Source organism: Varanus komodoensis, unplaced genomic scaffold (genome assembly GCF_004798865.1).
Source record: "Varanus komodoensis strain SLA01 unplaced genomic scaffold, ASM479886v1 scaffold21, whole genome shotgun sequence".
In the NCBI taxonomy this organism is placed as follows: Eukaryota; Metazoa; Chordata; class Lepidosauria; order Squamata; family Varanidae; genus Varanus; species Varanus komodoensis.
Window position 1 is genome coordinate 19,058,758 of NW_025335589.1, and position 15,334 is coordinate 19,074,091.

At 39.3% G+C, this 15,334-nt stretch overlaps 1 protein-coding gene across 1 annotated transcript; it reads left to right on the forward strand.

The window, feature by feature from the left end:
• The first annotated feature begins 457 nt into the window (after positions 1-457).
• On the forward strand, positions 458-10,800 carry LOC123023730 (signal peptidase complex subunit 3). The gene is made up of 5 exons (XM_044430678.1): positions 458-808; positions 3,405-3,478; positions 6,130-6,206; positions 8,159-8,274; positions 10,390-10,800. Exons 1-5 carry the CDS (start codon positions 666-668, stop codon positions 10,520-10,522), a joined length of 543 nt encoding a protein of 180 aa, XP_044286613.1. The 5' UTR covers positions 458-665; the 3' UTR covers positions 10,523-10,800.
• Positions 10,801-15,334: the final 4,534 nt, after the last annotated feature.

Genomic DNA, 15,334 nt, shown 5'->3' on the forward strand with positions numbered 1-15,334 from the left:
CACTGCAACGCTGCACACAGTAAGACTGAATGTGTTATCAATGAGCACTGCAAAGAGAACATTTACTGGGGACGTAATACAGACTTTCCAGCTGAGTTAATTTTGCTCATTCTGCCCCGATAACTGAATTGTCCGATATCAGTCCAGAGGCCGAACACGCTGTCACAAAAGCGCCCCTCTCCGATTGCAACGAAGGCGGGTCTATAGCATAAGCCCCAGCTCTCAAATGAAGGCGACGGCCTCTTCAAACCACTCTACCCTTCGTATCTCTATGGAGGCAGTGCGCGTCGTGATCCCGGAAGCGCGCCTCAGAGGCTCATGGGACTTCTGCCCGGGCGGGGCCGGGAGCGAGCGCTCCGCCTGTGGGCGGGGCGGGGCGCGGGCGCGGGCGCGGGCGCGGGCGCGGGCTGGCTCCTCCTCGCGGGCGGCTGGGCGGGTGCGCTTCCAGGCAGGCGGCCGTTTCGGGCCTCCTTTTCTCTTCAGTCACGCAGCGCGGTGGAGGCAGCAGCGCTTCCTTTCCGCTGCGGGTGCGAGCGTGTCTGCTTTCCTCGGGAGCCGTGGCCTGGCCGGCGCGGAGGCGGGAAGGACACGGGCTGCTCGGCGCGGCCGGCCGCGTGTGCGTGCGTGCGTGTGTGTGGTGAGGGCCGGAGCGGACGGCGGAGGAAATGAACACCGTCCTGACCCGCGCCAACTCGCTCTTCGCCTTCTCGCTGAGCGTGATGGCGGCGCTGACCTTCGGCTGCTTCATCACCACGGCTTTCAAAGAGCGCACGGTGCCCGTCAGCATCGCCGTCTCCCGTGTCATGCTGTGAGTGCGCGAGGGGCTGGGAGCGGCCAGAGCGGGGCTCCTGCTCGGCTGTCGGGTGATGCGCCCCGGCCGCCCCTCTCGACTCTTCAGGGAAGGGAAGGAAGGGCACTGCCTTTCAGCAGGCTGGGGACAGCGGGTTGCCGAGGATCCTGAGGGATGCCTCGTTTGTTCCGCAGTATAGCTTTCCCCTTGCAGAGCGGGGGACGCGGAGCCTGTGGCCCTCCAGGTGCTGTGGGACTACACCTCCCTTCATCCCTGGCTATGCTGGCCGGGCTGATAGTGGTTCGAGACCAGCAACATCTAGAGGGCTACGGTTTACCCACTGTGGTTGTTGAACGTCCCTGTCTGCAGAGACCAAATAAGAGAACCCTCCTACGTACTGCGTGCAGTTTCCTCGAAGTTGCTGTCCATAGGTGGCCTGACTTACCAGGGGTCACTGTAGACCCCCATACCTTTAAGACAGTGGCTGATGTTTGTCGCAATTATCCCATCATTACCATCTCTCTACTTACATCCTGACTCTGTTGACAGTGAGCCGCTTAAAGGGAGACTTGTTTAAAATCGAAATTAACATTTAAAAAGCATATTCTGCATATCGATTGTGCAGACCTGTGCTGATTTTCTTCTTCATGCAATCATCTAAGGCTTTATTCTATTCTCCTCTTGTAGGTTTTAGAACTGTGGAGTTTTCCTTCCTGTTCTCTCATTTCCCCTTTCTCTGAGCCAATGAATGAGCAACACGAACTCTCCAGTGCTGTAGTCTGCCTTCTGGCTCACTCCCTTGGGGTGCATGGAAAGGCAACTTGCTACCGGGGCTAGCAAGTGTTAGCAGCTGTTGCCCAGACAGCTTATTGTCAAGCATCTGTCTGTCACTGTGAGGTTAGAAAAATAAAAGGGTTTTAGGGTTATTTTGCAGATAAACACAAGCCTTTTCAGAAATCCTATCCACATGTGTTAAACAATAGTCTGAGTAGTTTTACAGATTTCTTTTGTGGTTCTTACGTTCCTTTTTTATTTTGCCACACATGGAATGAAGAAGGAACATTGCTGCTGATGGTGTGAAATTATGGGTTTTAGATCTCACATACCTGATGTAATTATGATGTGCTACATTAACTGCTTCATAAATGAAATTGTTAATGCATGGAGAACGCTCTTAGGCTTTCTTCTCATATTGGATCATTTGTGCAAAAACAATCAATTGCCAAATGCAGTTAGTTGCACAGTAATTTTGATTCTTACAACTTTTAAAATGAAGACGATATAGTTAAATTATGTAGTCATACATGATGACTGACATTCCCTTGGTATACTTTTGTACAGCTTTTTAACTAGTGTGAACTTATCTGTTCCTTGGCCTCTAACAGTTTGTTTTGCTGATTGTATTGAGTATCTATGGTGGTTAATCTGTTCTCTGAGGTGAAATTTGGTTTAATTTTTTTATTTTCTCCAACATGTGCTTTGAAAGAGTGTTTGAGAGAAACTAGGCTGTGTTAAGTGGTATTATTGAGGAGAGTTTGAAAATTGAATTCAAACAATGAACTGGCCATGGGGTCAAGTGGCTGCAGAGTGGAAGAGGGAAGGGGAACTTTTTCATTCCATATGCCACTGAACTTACCTTAGGACCCAATTGTAAATTAAAGGGCATGTAGGATATCTGAAAATTCATATGAGTTTGTCATGTAATTTTGTATAAAACTTACCCTAACCCACCTCACAGGGTTGTTATAAGGTTAAAATGGAAAGAAGGCAAATCTCCTTAAGGCACCTTGGTTTCCTCACAAGAGAAAGAAAGACAGGTTATAAAAGTAGTAAAAAAAACCTAGAGGTATCTACTCAGTTGCATTTTAAGTAATCAAAAATTAGGGCAGTATTTTACATTGCCAACATTTCTTCTAAAACTTTCTACCAAAATTATTTTTGTGTATTAATATTTTTATTATATAACTTGGGAATGTTACTTTAAGTTCTTTAATTTCTGTTCTTCCAAGTAATGAAGTACATGTCAGTAGTTTCATGTATGTTTTCAGATTAGACATTTTTTTATCAGCAGATTAAGATTTTAATAAATAATTTACAATAGTGCAGTACTACCTTTTTACAATTTAATGGCTAAATATATTAAAGTTCTCATATTTGAATTACTGGACATCACATTTATGGATTAATCTCAACTCATTTCTGCCATGTATTGCATTTATATGGAATTGCATTAGAAATGGGTATCTTTACACTACTGAAAATACAAACAAGTAAATATAAGTCTGTTTTCCCATTTAGAGTAGCATTTCTGGTGGGTTTTTGTGTGTGTGGGGGAGTGATGGTTATGAGGGAGAATAATTACAGCACTGTTAAAAAATAATTTCAATTCAGCCAAATTTTTAATGTTTCCTGCCTTGTTTCTTTCTGAACTGTCATGAAAAAGTACCCTTAAATTGTAATTATTTATTTAATTGTCAATACTTACATTATATTTATGATACAAAACAAGTGGTAATATTGACTGTGTCTTACATTTTCTCTATTCTTTCTTGTTTCCCATGTTATTTTGTGCCAGTTGCAAAAATATTGAGTGAGGTGTTGTTGTTTTTTATAGAAAAAATGTAGAAGATTTCACGGGACCAGGAGAAAGAAGTGACCTTGGAATAATTACTTTTGACATTAGTGCAGATATCCTTTATAATAAATACAGACCCTCAGCACTAGTTGAAATATAAATCCAACTTGTGCAGAACAGAATGAAAGTGAGAAGGTGAAAGATCTTTATCTTTTCAAAGTTAATTCTAGCAAGGGTTGGGAAAATATATGATACTCTGTTACAAGTTGTTAGAAGCTAAAGTTTTTTGTTTCTGCTTGAGTCTTGTTTTAACTACAGGTTAGAGTTATCAATGTGGTAATGATACTAGACAGTTTGATCTGATGAAGTTGTAACATTTCCTGATCTCTTAATCATGATTGAGTGAAGGGAAGGCTTACATACTTCCTTCTCTCCTCTTAGTCAATTGCCCATCCTACCTTTCTGTGTTGTGATATGGCACTGCATTTGGACAGCCTTGCGGTGGTGCACGGTTATTTTTTAACCAGGGTTGACAAATCCATTTCAAACTCTGATCCAGAGTTATCACTGGATACACTGAAGGACCAGTGTTGCATTTGTATTAACAAGAGAGACACCATGCTACAATTAATCGTATAAAAGGAGCATGTCAGAGTTAACATTACACATTTAACAGTGACATTTTATCCTTTTTTTCACTGACTCCCTTTCTTGGTCACTTAGACTCACCCTCTTCACTGTCTACAACTATTTGTGTGCAAGTCTCTTTCTTTACAGACTCATTTTTCTTTGTTTTGCTGCTGACACTCAGTACTTTTACCTTGTCTCTACTGCTTGCTGATCATGACTAGAAAATCACACAAGGCTTTTACATTAAGTACATAAGTGGAGGAAGTGAGTAGTATAAATAAATGAGTGGGTAGTATTTGGCTGCGACCAACCAGCCATAAGATTCGTTCACAGGCCGGCTGGCATCAAGTCCTCATTCCCAGTGAGCAGATGAGCACCCATCCTGAGAACCAGGATAAACAGATGTTTAGAAGTTGGGGATGTCAATGACTACAGTGTCCCCACTGACTTTATATAAGGGACAGGCAAACCTTTGGGGGCAAGTGGCACTAGGTAGTTTGAGAAACTGCTCTGGGCATCACCAAAAATGGTTCCCTTGGAAAGCATGGCAAATGACAAGTAACTTGCCCAAATAATTGACTACAGGGTAGAGGTGTGATCTGAACCCACCACCTCACTTGAATCCACAGTTTTAAGTTCTAACAGCTGTTTCACAGCAACCCCAGCCGCAAGTAAGAAAAAAAAATGTTTTAATTAAAAAGGGAAAGTGGGAGCAAATCCAGGGGTATACAACTGTATCTTCTTCTGCCTTAGGTTATTCGGACCTAAGTAGTAGTTTGCTATGTGGAACAAGGAGCTGCTTCTGAGAAACATGTCTAAGGTTCCATGAAACTGGTTGTACTAATTTTGGGTTATGGTCTAGAACTGCAGTGCACAAGAGATTTTTAAGTTTTATTCTCATATACTCAAGGTAATTCAGTAACAATATCCTATTTTTGCTATTGCTTTCATGTGGAAACTGATTTTAAGTAGCTTTTAATTCTTCTTTGAAGTGGGAGAAAAATGTTTAAATATCATACCTTGGTTATTTTAAATGGTTTGCATAGTTTTGCAACTCCTTGGAGGATTTATTTTTGCCTCTTAAAAATGAGTGCAAGGAATGGTAACTGATTTTCAAAGGAAGGGTGCTCTCTCTGCTTCTGCTATGTTCTGATTTTCATAAAAAATACCAAGATGTCTTACTACAAAAGCAAAAGTTCATTTCTTGATCTACAGAAATGAAGATGACATTAAAGAGATTTAAGTTCCATAATGCAAGGCACAATTCTCAAGTTAGCAGAGCCTTTTAAGTTTTCCCCCCTTTTATTTCTGCTAACTGTCCTTGCTTATCACAGCCCATTGATTTAAAAAGTGCTGGGTTGTCATGCATGAGCAAGAGAGGGTGGGTGCACTGGCTGCAGCATGCCCTACTTCCAGTTTGATTCAGTAAACTATGATGGATTCCCTTATAGGCTGCTGAATGTGGCATTGGAACCTAAATCATTGGATTGTTAGGTCAGGGATCCTCAGATTTATTAACCAGGGGGCCAGTTGAAAGGTGCCGGTGCTGGGTGCGGGCCAGAAAGGTGGTACCGGTGGTGCGCATGGGCCAGAAAGGGAGCGGGGATGCTGCATGTGGACGCGCATGCTGAGGTGGTGGCGGGGAGCAAGGAGAGGTGAAGTGGGGCGCGTGCCGTGAGGCAGGTGTATGAGACAGTGGCTTGATCACTTGGAAATCATTTTCTCTGAGCAAGCAAACCACTGCCTCCCCACACGCTGGGCGAGGTAGACGGCAGTGGGTGCGTGCACGCGGCAGGTCCAAATGAGCATGGCAGGCCAGATCCGGCCCACAGGCCGTAGTTTGAGGACCCATGGTTTAGGTGGTAAGCTACCCAGTGTTTGACCCAGCAACAAGCCATGTGTTCACCACTGCTTGGTTTGCCCTTGAACAGCCTGTCAGGTACCATGCTCAGGAACTTACAAAGGAATCTGTCATGGGTTACTGAATAAAACTGGAACAAGTGGGCATGCTACAGGTAGTATATGATTACCCATTGATTTTTAAACTGATAGTCATTACATGCAAACCAAGTCAATGTGAATATGTTCAAAAGAATCAAACTTTATTATAATGCATGTTCTTTAACTATCTCACATCTGCATAGTATATTTGACTGGAATGTGAAACAATTATTTCTATATTTATCAGCGGAATATTCGACAAAGAACAATGTAAGTACGAATTTAAAACTTGTTAATTAGGAAATTGCACTAATTTTACAGCTATTTCATAATGTTAGGAAAATCACAGGTTTCTAGAAGTGTAATATGCACTTTTTATGATTCTGTTCTTATCTCCCCATTTCAGTTGTCACAAAAATAAAACCTGCACTGTATGCCAGGGAAAACTAAGAGACAATTTGTGATTATGCAATCTGTAGGAAAGGGAATGTGTGGGCTTGCTGTTTGGCAAAAGATGGGAAATGGCCCACTGTAATTTGCTCTGTTTCGAAGTACTCCCATTATGCTTTATAAATAACACCTGTAACATTTATATAACAGTCTATCTCTATTCTAAAATTCATTCCACATTGCTGGCTTTGTAGAAATGGAAGCAGCTTGGTTTTCAAATGCTCTTTTAGTATTCTAAATTCTGTATCATCTTATCCGTTTACAACAGTTATGCTGCTGACATTTTGTGAATGAATTAAGCATTATTAGATGGAAATAGATACATTACTGCTTTTTAATTCCCACTCTCTGTCATGAAAGGAATCTAGTACAATAGCTTGAAAAGACACATCTGTGATTTATAATATGCCACTTATAAAATACAGAGCTTGAACTTGGCTTCATGGATCATTGCAGTATTCTATGATTGCCTGCTCTTCTGTTATGTTGGTTCCATTCTTTTTGTTCATCAAATCTCTGGAAATTTTAAAGAGGGCAAATCTTTCTGCAAACAGTGAAAAAGTGTGTCCAGTAAAACAATGTTACCTCAAAGTGAGTTCCCTGGCATTTGTGTCTTTTAAAATGTTCTTTTAAATGTTTAAAGTGTTCTGTAGTATACTTTCAAGAAGATTCTCACAAGTAGACAAAGTATAAGCAGGCTTTAAGTACTAGTTTATCCCAGTCTTTTTAGTGGAGTTTTGTCAGTTCAGCAGGTTTGAATCTGTCTGGAACTCTGAACCTATATATGATACATCCTTGTACGGCTGGTTCAACATGTAGTCATAACATTTCCACTAAATTGGCACCAGGATTTAGTACGAATAAGCAAGTGTGCTGATGTAGGCTGCTTGATTTCTCCCACTTAGTTCCTCCTGCCAGTGTGAGCCCCTAAACAAACTAAGAAGCTTCTGTCTGTGGGTTATTTAGTGCCTTGTCCAAATTGAGATTCTTGGAATCCAAAGTGAGGGGCAGTTTGTGGTTATATAATCTGTGGAGGGGGAGCATATGAGCTAGGTTTGGCAAAATAAAAACAAATACTGGCTTTTTGATTGACGTCTTTTTCAATCAAGAATTGATTGAATCAAGAATAGAATCGAATTGATTTCAATCAAGAATAGAATAGGGGCTATTCTATTATAATAGCTTACTGCCTTCATTTATTTTTCTAGGAATAGTCTTTAGTTGCATTATTCTTTACTATGAAGCCCATAAGTCTTTATTTGTTTTCCAATTAACCTTTCATTGAGATAGAGGCTTCTATTAATGGCTACCTGGTTGTAGGGATGGATAAAACTAATTTAAGGTTTGCATTTGTCTTCTGTTTCTTGGGGGTGGGGGAAGGGTATTGCTCCATCAGTATATAGGGGCAACATATTGTTCCCTTCTCCCAATTCCCATTATCCAGAAATAGACAACCTAAGATGATTATAACATACATTCTGAACCATTCTCAAACTTCAGAGCAGGCTGTGTGCTTTGCAGCTGTTAAAAAATAAGCACTTTAACTATGTGGCAAAAATGTGCAGAATTGTGGAGAAATAGAAATATCTGTGTTATAGTCTAAGCATTGTTTAAGGAAGACAGGATTGGCTAATTTTGCTCCAAAATGCAGTGAAGAAAAAATCCCTGAAGCTTCTTTATCTACATGCTTAGCTTTCTTGATCATGAGGTTGTTGGTTTATTTGTTTACAATATTAAATAAACTTGGTGATCAGTTGTAACTTTAATTGTAGGCTTTGAACCAGGTTGTCCTTTGGGACAAAATCATTTTGAGAGGAGATAATCCAAAGCTGTTGTTGAAAGATATGAAGTCCAAATACTTCTTCTTTGATGATGGAAATGGTCTCAAGTGAGTAAACCTTCACCTTATATTATTTTTAGCTATGGTATATTTGTGTGCAGTGCTAGATGTGCAGTGAGTCTTAAACAGGGAGAGAGTTTGGACAACATGACAAGCTGCACTCAGTTGGTGCTAAGTAGATTCAGTGGCTTAACCAGGGTACTATGATCATATGAATCAGTTTTATACTGGCATTTGTGCATTTCCACTGGAAAAAAGTGCATCTTTTCTCAAAGAAGCACAGAGTTACAAACCTGCTGCCATACAGTAAATTTTGCAAATAGCTATAGGTAGGATTGCGTTCTCCTTATGTCCTCTGCAGCCACAGTTACATTTATGGGCTTTGAGGATGTGCCAACTGGGGACATCTAAAATGTTTAAATTCCTGTTAACTGCCTCTTTCCTGTGTGCAAGCACAGAGTAACACATATTGGCTGAGCAGATGGAATTAGTAGACATGAGACACTGAAGAGTAGGTTGGTGAAAAGGATACAATGTGAACACTTACAGTGCAACAGGAGTGCTTAGAAAAGTAACAGAAAAGAAATGATGGTAGAAAATGGGAGGGACCTTGGGAAAGCAGAGAAACTGCAGTTACAAGACACAATCATTTGCAACTGGGTTTCCCCCACCATCAAAAAAGAGTTTGTAGGTGCTCATGCCCTTTCTGCCTTTAGCTGCCATACTTCATGCTGGGTGCTGTACAAAAATGATCTTGCCTAGTGGCTAGAATTGAAGGACAAATCATGAAAACTTTTCATTAGTCTCTGATTCTTACATAAGGAAAAGTGACATGCACAGAATTCTGAGACATGGCGCGGTGTACTTTATCACAGGTCCAGGTTAATGGTCAATCTACACTTACAATTTATACCAATTTCAATGTCAAGTGTAAGATTCTGGTTTCTTTTTGTGAAAGGTAGGATACAGTAGTTCTGACATTTGTTAGATACATCTCTCCTATAAACCTCACCAGATCCTTTGAGAAAATCATGATTTGCATTTGTAGTGTAGAATTGTCCTTAAAACAAGGAAGGCAAAACATAAAATCAGTCAAAACAACCAATTAAAAAATGTTGAAGTCAGCTTATTGGATTAAAGGCATGTCTTTAAAAGGCCTTTGGCTATGAAGGGCATCAAAGACTGGGCTGGCATGACCTCCCTTAGCATGAACATGGAAGCAACCACTGAGAAGACCCTTTCTTATGCTCTTGCCAATTGTATATTGTATATTAGCAGATCAGAAACAAAGATTACAGTAGGCCCATATGGGGGACTTTAATGTTGCGTGAGAGTATGTAGGGTTTTGTAAGTCAAACCCAGCACTTTGAATTCTACTCTGCAATGCACCAGCAGCCAAGGAAACTATTGTAACATGGGAATTAGAAGAAACCTAATGATGTTCAAAGGCAGCCCATGTAGAGTATGCACAAGTGAATGTTAAGTAAGGCAGAATGTCCCCCAGTAATCATCTGCAACACTTTGGGAAAAATACACAAAAATTCAGATTAATTTCATTGATAAAAAGCAGTATGTTAACTCATCCTAAGTTGTAACGTTTACCAGTTTTCACATTTAGGGCACATATAGATGAGAGGATGGTGAGCGAGATCCTATCTAACATGGTTATTCTGTCTCAGTTAGCTAAGCACTAGTAAGAAAAACAATCCCTGTTGAAGCTTGTTTTTGAATTAGCAGACTGTTAAGAGCTTTGTAGTATTCCCAGATGTAAACATTTTTTTCTAGTTACTTGACAAGAAGCTACAGATTTCATCTTTTATATTGACCCTGCTTCCAGGAGTATGATTGAGAGAATATTTGTAAGGCCAAGTCTCATTGGAACTTACATCACTTCAGAGTTTAAATAATTTGATTTAGAACATTGCAGAGTTTCTTTTGAGTTTAGTACGTTTTTTAGATATAGGCTACTTTGAACTTGGAGTAGTTCCTTAATAAGATTTTTTTTTTTTTGCAAATGGCTGCTGGAATACACTGTAAAACAGATTAACAAATTTTTAATGTTGACATAATCGTATAATATAACTCATATATTGCTGGCTTAATTATGATTTATACTGCTTAGAATATACAAGTCTTTATGCTAATACTCTGTTTAAATTGCAGGGGCAACAGAAATGTCACTTTGACTCTTTCGTGGAATGTCGTACCAAATGCAGGCATCCTACCTCTTGTGACAGGAGCAGGACATGTATCTGTTCCATTTCCAGATACTTACAAAACAGCAAAAAGCTATTAAATTATTATGCTGAATCTTGAGTAACATATTTTTATACTTGTACATTATAAATTTTATCACTTTTTTGTCTCCCACCCACTACAGTTCAAAGGTACTGTACTTAATTTCTTTAGGTTTAGCTGAGAGGGAGGGAAAATAATTTGTTGGACTTTTTAAATTTAAAAATGAAATTGAAAATTCAAGGCAAGGTGATTGTTTAAATTTGGGCAAAATGTTTTTGTGTTGACCATTGGGTCCGGAAATACCTTTCTTATAAATAAACTTTTTGAAACCAGAAAGCAGATTGTTTGGTTTGAATGTATTGAGAATTCAGATTTTCCCTGTTTGGTTGCCTACGTATGTATAGACGCAGGAAAAGTCTGTCTTGAGATGTAAGAACAAAAAGGTTCTTGTCTGCATGTAATGCATCTGAAATCCTATTATGAAAACAGTTTTTAAAGGACCTAATACTTCATGAAATAAAGCCTATGAATTAACCATGTGTTGTTAACCCTGAACAACTCAGAGTGCTCAGCGTAACAGCAAACCATGTCCTCTTTCTGGGTTGTTCATAGTTAGAAACAACTAATGATTCAACAACTACTCATTCTCAGCTCATCCTCCTGCTTGTTATAATGTGTATACCATGCTTCTGGGTTGAGTATGAGTGGTTATTGAATTGTGGTTTGTCATTAATATGCCAAATTTACACTAGTGTATGAACAATCCAGGTAGAGAGCCCATGGTTTATTAATTGGTTGGGAACTTTAGGTTGTTCATACAAATCAGCAAACACAAATGAATAGACTTTGATTGCATGGTAAATTAAGGAAGTTCATTGAGGGAAAACTTTCTGTACTTTGCTGCTCTATGCAGTGTTCAGAGCCCTCATTGAAAAATAAGAGGTCCACCTAATTTTGGGATTTTGTCCTTCCCCAGCACCTCACAGTCTACCCCACATTATTCAGGAGGACCCTAGACCCTTTGGAGAAGTTTTTTGTGTGGTGCAGGGGGAAAGGACAGAAAGCATTCTCTTAATGAACTTGCTTAGGACCCAAGCCATTGCATGTGTCATTCACTTATATATGGCTTAACTTTGATTATAGTTTATCCTGTCAAAAAAGCCTTGCTTCTTAAAAAAGAAAAATCCTTGTTCTCTTATCTTTCTTATTCTTTCCTTTTTCATGGAGTGATCAAAACTACCCAGTGTAGCACTTAACCATCCTCAGAATACTTCCTACAAATTTCCCATCTATTTTTCTTCACTCATATCCTTAATTCTTTTGTCTCATTGTCCTCCCAAGAATCAGCCCCCAGGTGCTGTAAAACTCAAACAAGCTCTTTGTTAGATGGAAGAAGACAGGGCTCCAGAACCCCTTCACCTGTAGTGTACTGGTGGTGGTTTATGGCTTCTGACAGGAACATAGGCCAGATAGCCTTTAACAGCAATGATCAAGTGTTGCTTATCAGAGAGACAGTCTCTAAATATATGGATGGAGAGGGAACAAGAAAGCATGTGAATCCTGAAAAGAGTGATTGCTTTAATAAGTTGTTCATTTTTTTTGAAAAAAATAAGACCAACAGCTTACCTTCTAAAAGAAAAATGAGAATCCTTACATTTCTATTTCTGTGATATTTTTCTTGCAGGGAAAAGCCTATTTCATGGAATGGATTTTCTTTAATTTTCTCTTGCCCCACATCCAGGATTCTGTTCTTTCTCTGTATATCCTGTTCTCTATCAAAAATCTGCCAGATTTTAACTACCCAGTGTTAAGCTCCTGTCTGTATTAAAAACTCTCACAATATCCTTGCATTTATATCCTTGGACAGAAAGTCTTCAGGTGATTGCTGAAGATACAGCATCACTTCAGTTATGGTGAAACCCATATTAAAACCATAGATTTAAGATAACTGGAAGCCTCATTTAGAAATTGAACCTGTGCTGATTGTGCTTTTTCTTTTCCTTTTTGGAGCCATTAGGAGGTCCTTTATGAGTATCAGTTCACATAGGTATCACTGAAAAACTAAGCATGAAACCAGGATCTGTAACCAAAGGGTTTCCCTTTAAATTAGCAGATTGTCCTAGGACTACCACTTCCCACTATGTATATTGAATGTTTCCCAAACACACTAAAAGTGTATTCTTCCAGTGTGTGAGATTTTTTTAAGTCATAAATTGAACCTGTAGGATTATTGTCAAATGTAATGAAATTGAGTGGTATTTTAATCTTTAATCAAAAACCACCTCAAGATCTGCGGTTGCTATAATAATTTCTTACAGCAGAGGTTATAAAATGTTGCAGTGTATACACATCCATCAATTTTAAGGAAATGAAGGTTATAAGAATTTAGCAAAGAGAACAAATACATGTTTATTAAATAATTATATTGTCTTGCAGGTGAACATTTAAAATTACTGATGCCCAATTTTAGAAAAGATTGCAAGATTATTTTGGGCTGGCCCAAACCAAAGCAAATAGTTTACTGGTTCCAAATGGTACTTTGCTTGGGGACTTGTCTTACAGGAGTAGACAAATCTGTATAAAGCAGTTGAGAGATGGGCATTAAGTAAATCAGTTCTAAATTGAAGGAAAAAGGCTGAGCCTGTAGGAGTGGAAGGTTTGGCCCAGTAAAGAGGTGTGTGCTCAGGCTAGTCCTGATGCACAGTCATATTAGCAAAAGGGGATGGGGAAGGAAGTGGCTTAAAGCCTAAAGTATATTCACTCCAGTGTCTTGCACTTTGCATGATTTCTTCTGCCTTTTTTGCTGCTTTTCCCAAAAGACCAATTTACCATGCATCAAAACAACTTTAAAAAAACCTTGAATAACCTGGGATGATCATGTTGGGCCAAAAGAAAAAAGCCAACGAGAAGGGGAGTCCTGGCCACAATTCTTCTCACTAGTTGACCAAACAAGACTACATGGAGCAGCTGGGTTTTTAATGAAAGGGAATCCAAAATTATATCAAATTCACATATCCATAGAAAATACAATGTAGGGGATGTGAGTATGATGTGTACAAGAATCTGAAAAATAGGATAGAAACAAATAAGTTATGTCACTTTAGATTTGCGTGCAGTTGAAATTTGGGATATGTTGAAACTCCTGAGTCTCTGCTATTGAAGAAAAAGTATGTCAGTTTTTAAAATGAATTGCAGCTTTCTCTGGCTGTGATAAGACAAAAGTCTAAAGGCCCAGACTTGGATGAAGTTGGACAAATGTGGTTAAAAAGTAACAGAACTGCACTGTCCTTTCTCCTTACCCCTTTGTTTGGGCTCCAGAATTTTCCAACTTGGAGCAAATGATTGGAACTCCTTCCACCAATGGATTGGCAAGGAGACCAATTTGGCTTTCAGTGCTGTGGACCCAGGTGGTACTGGTGCAAGAGCTACAAATGGATCCAAAAAGAAGGCTTGGAACCCAAGGTTCTCACGCCTTTGGAAAAAAAAATCAGAAGAACAAAAGGCATGACAAAAATCAAATGGTAATGTCTTCCAGTTGATCTGAATAGCTCCCTGAGGTGAGAAAATGGGGTTGGGACCACTCTACCAGTGTTGTCTCATAAAAAAGAGGGCTATGGGCATGCAACAGAGAGAGTGCTTGGGCTGGTAACTTCAAGGATTGAATTCTTTTGCAACACTTGACGTTGTTTCAATCCATCCCTGGATGCTAATTTAACCATGTCTTGGAAAATCAAGCCTTGGGTTGGCAAATATCTACATAAATAAGCATTTTGCTTTTCTAAAGTAATTGATATTTACAGTTCTGATTAAGTTGGTATTTCACTTTTCATATGTGGTTTGCCTGTGTGTTTCTTTTACTTTCCCTCTTCCTTCCTAGGTGAGAATTTCTTAAAGTGATTATCTCTGCTTGGTTGCCAGGGTTTTTGGGAGCCTATGGTACCCCAAAATAGATCCATATGCCAGTAGTTAGTAGCTTTAGTCTTGGAATGCCAGTTATAAATAAAATGTAAGCTAGCACATCTAATGGTGTTGCCTAGAGACCCCCCACCCCCACCAAAAAAAAAAAAAAGTTAGGTATTAACATATTTAATTACATCAGAACAGCCTTCAGTTTACAAGATTACTTTTTCCTCTAACTTCTCAATCTATTTGTAATATGCATGCTTAATACAACAAACTATATGTCTACCAGCATAACTCTTTTTTGGCTTTCTCCTATATAATATTTAAAGTTCATAGAAGCCTTCTGTTTCTGTTGTTCTGTACACACACAAGTACAAAGAAATTGTCTAGATTGTCTAGATCTGAAAAGTGGCTAAAATACAAATAACCTATCCATCATTGCTCTCAATAATAACATGAAAATAACTTTTCCTTATACTGAAAGCAAACCTTTTATAAATGTGTAAGGCTACAATTCTATACACACTTACCTGTGTATAGAACTTATCTGGAGGTGAATCTCATGTAATTCAATAGAACTACTATTGGCCTGATAACTATATCACTTAAAGCAGTGGTGGGAAATTTTGCAGCCATCTAGATGTTTTAGCTTACAACTCTTGTGTTAGCTAACATAGTTAAGGATCATTGGAACTGTAGGCCAAAACATATGGAGGGATACAACCTACCCACCCCTGACTTAATCTAGGATGGTGGTATCTTTTAAAATTATTTTTAAAGATAATCTCAGTACTGGGGACATGCAGGTATATGTGGTGAGCAATCTGCAGAAATAAAGGGATTTTCACTGAAAGCAGCTGCTTGCAATTTTTGGTACCTTGATCAATTCAAGCATACCAACCCCCAGGTTGAGATAACAGAAAAGCACACAGTGTGTAAAAATATTAGAATCCCAGCCACATGCATT

What these genes read in the sequence shown, in the direction of transcription:
- LOC123023730 (XM_044430678.1), top strand. Translation starts at nt 666, where the DNA reads ATGAACACCGTCCTGACCCGCGCCAACTCGCTCTTCGCCTTCTCGCTG. An exon ending in GCCGTCTCCCGTGTCATGCT is followed by an intron (nt 809 to 3,404) that starts GTGAGTGCGCGA and finishes TGTTTTTTATAG; the next exon opens with AAAAAATGTAGAAGATTTCA. An exon ending in AATATTCGACAAAGAACAAT is followed by an intron (nt 6,207 to 8,158) that starts GTAAGTACGAAT and finishes CTTTAATTGTAG; the next exon opens with GCTTTGAACCAGGTTGTCCT.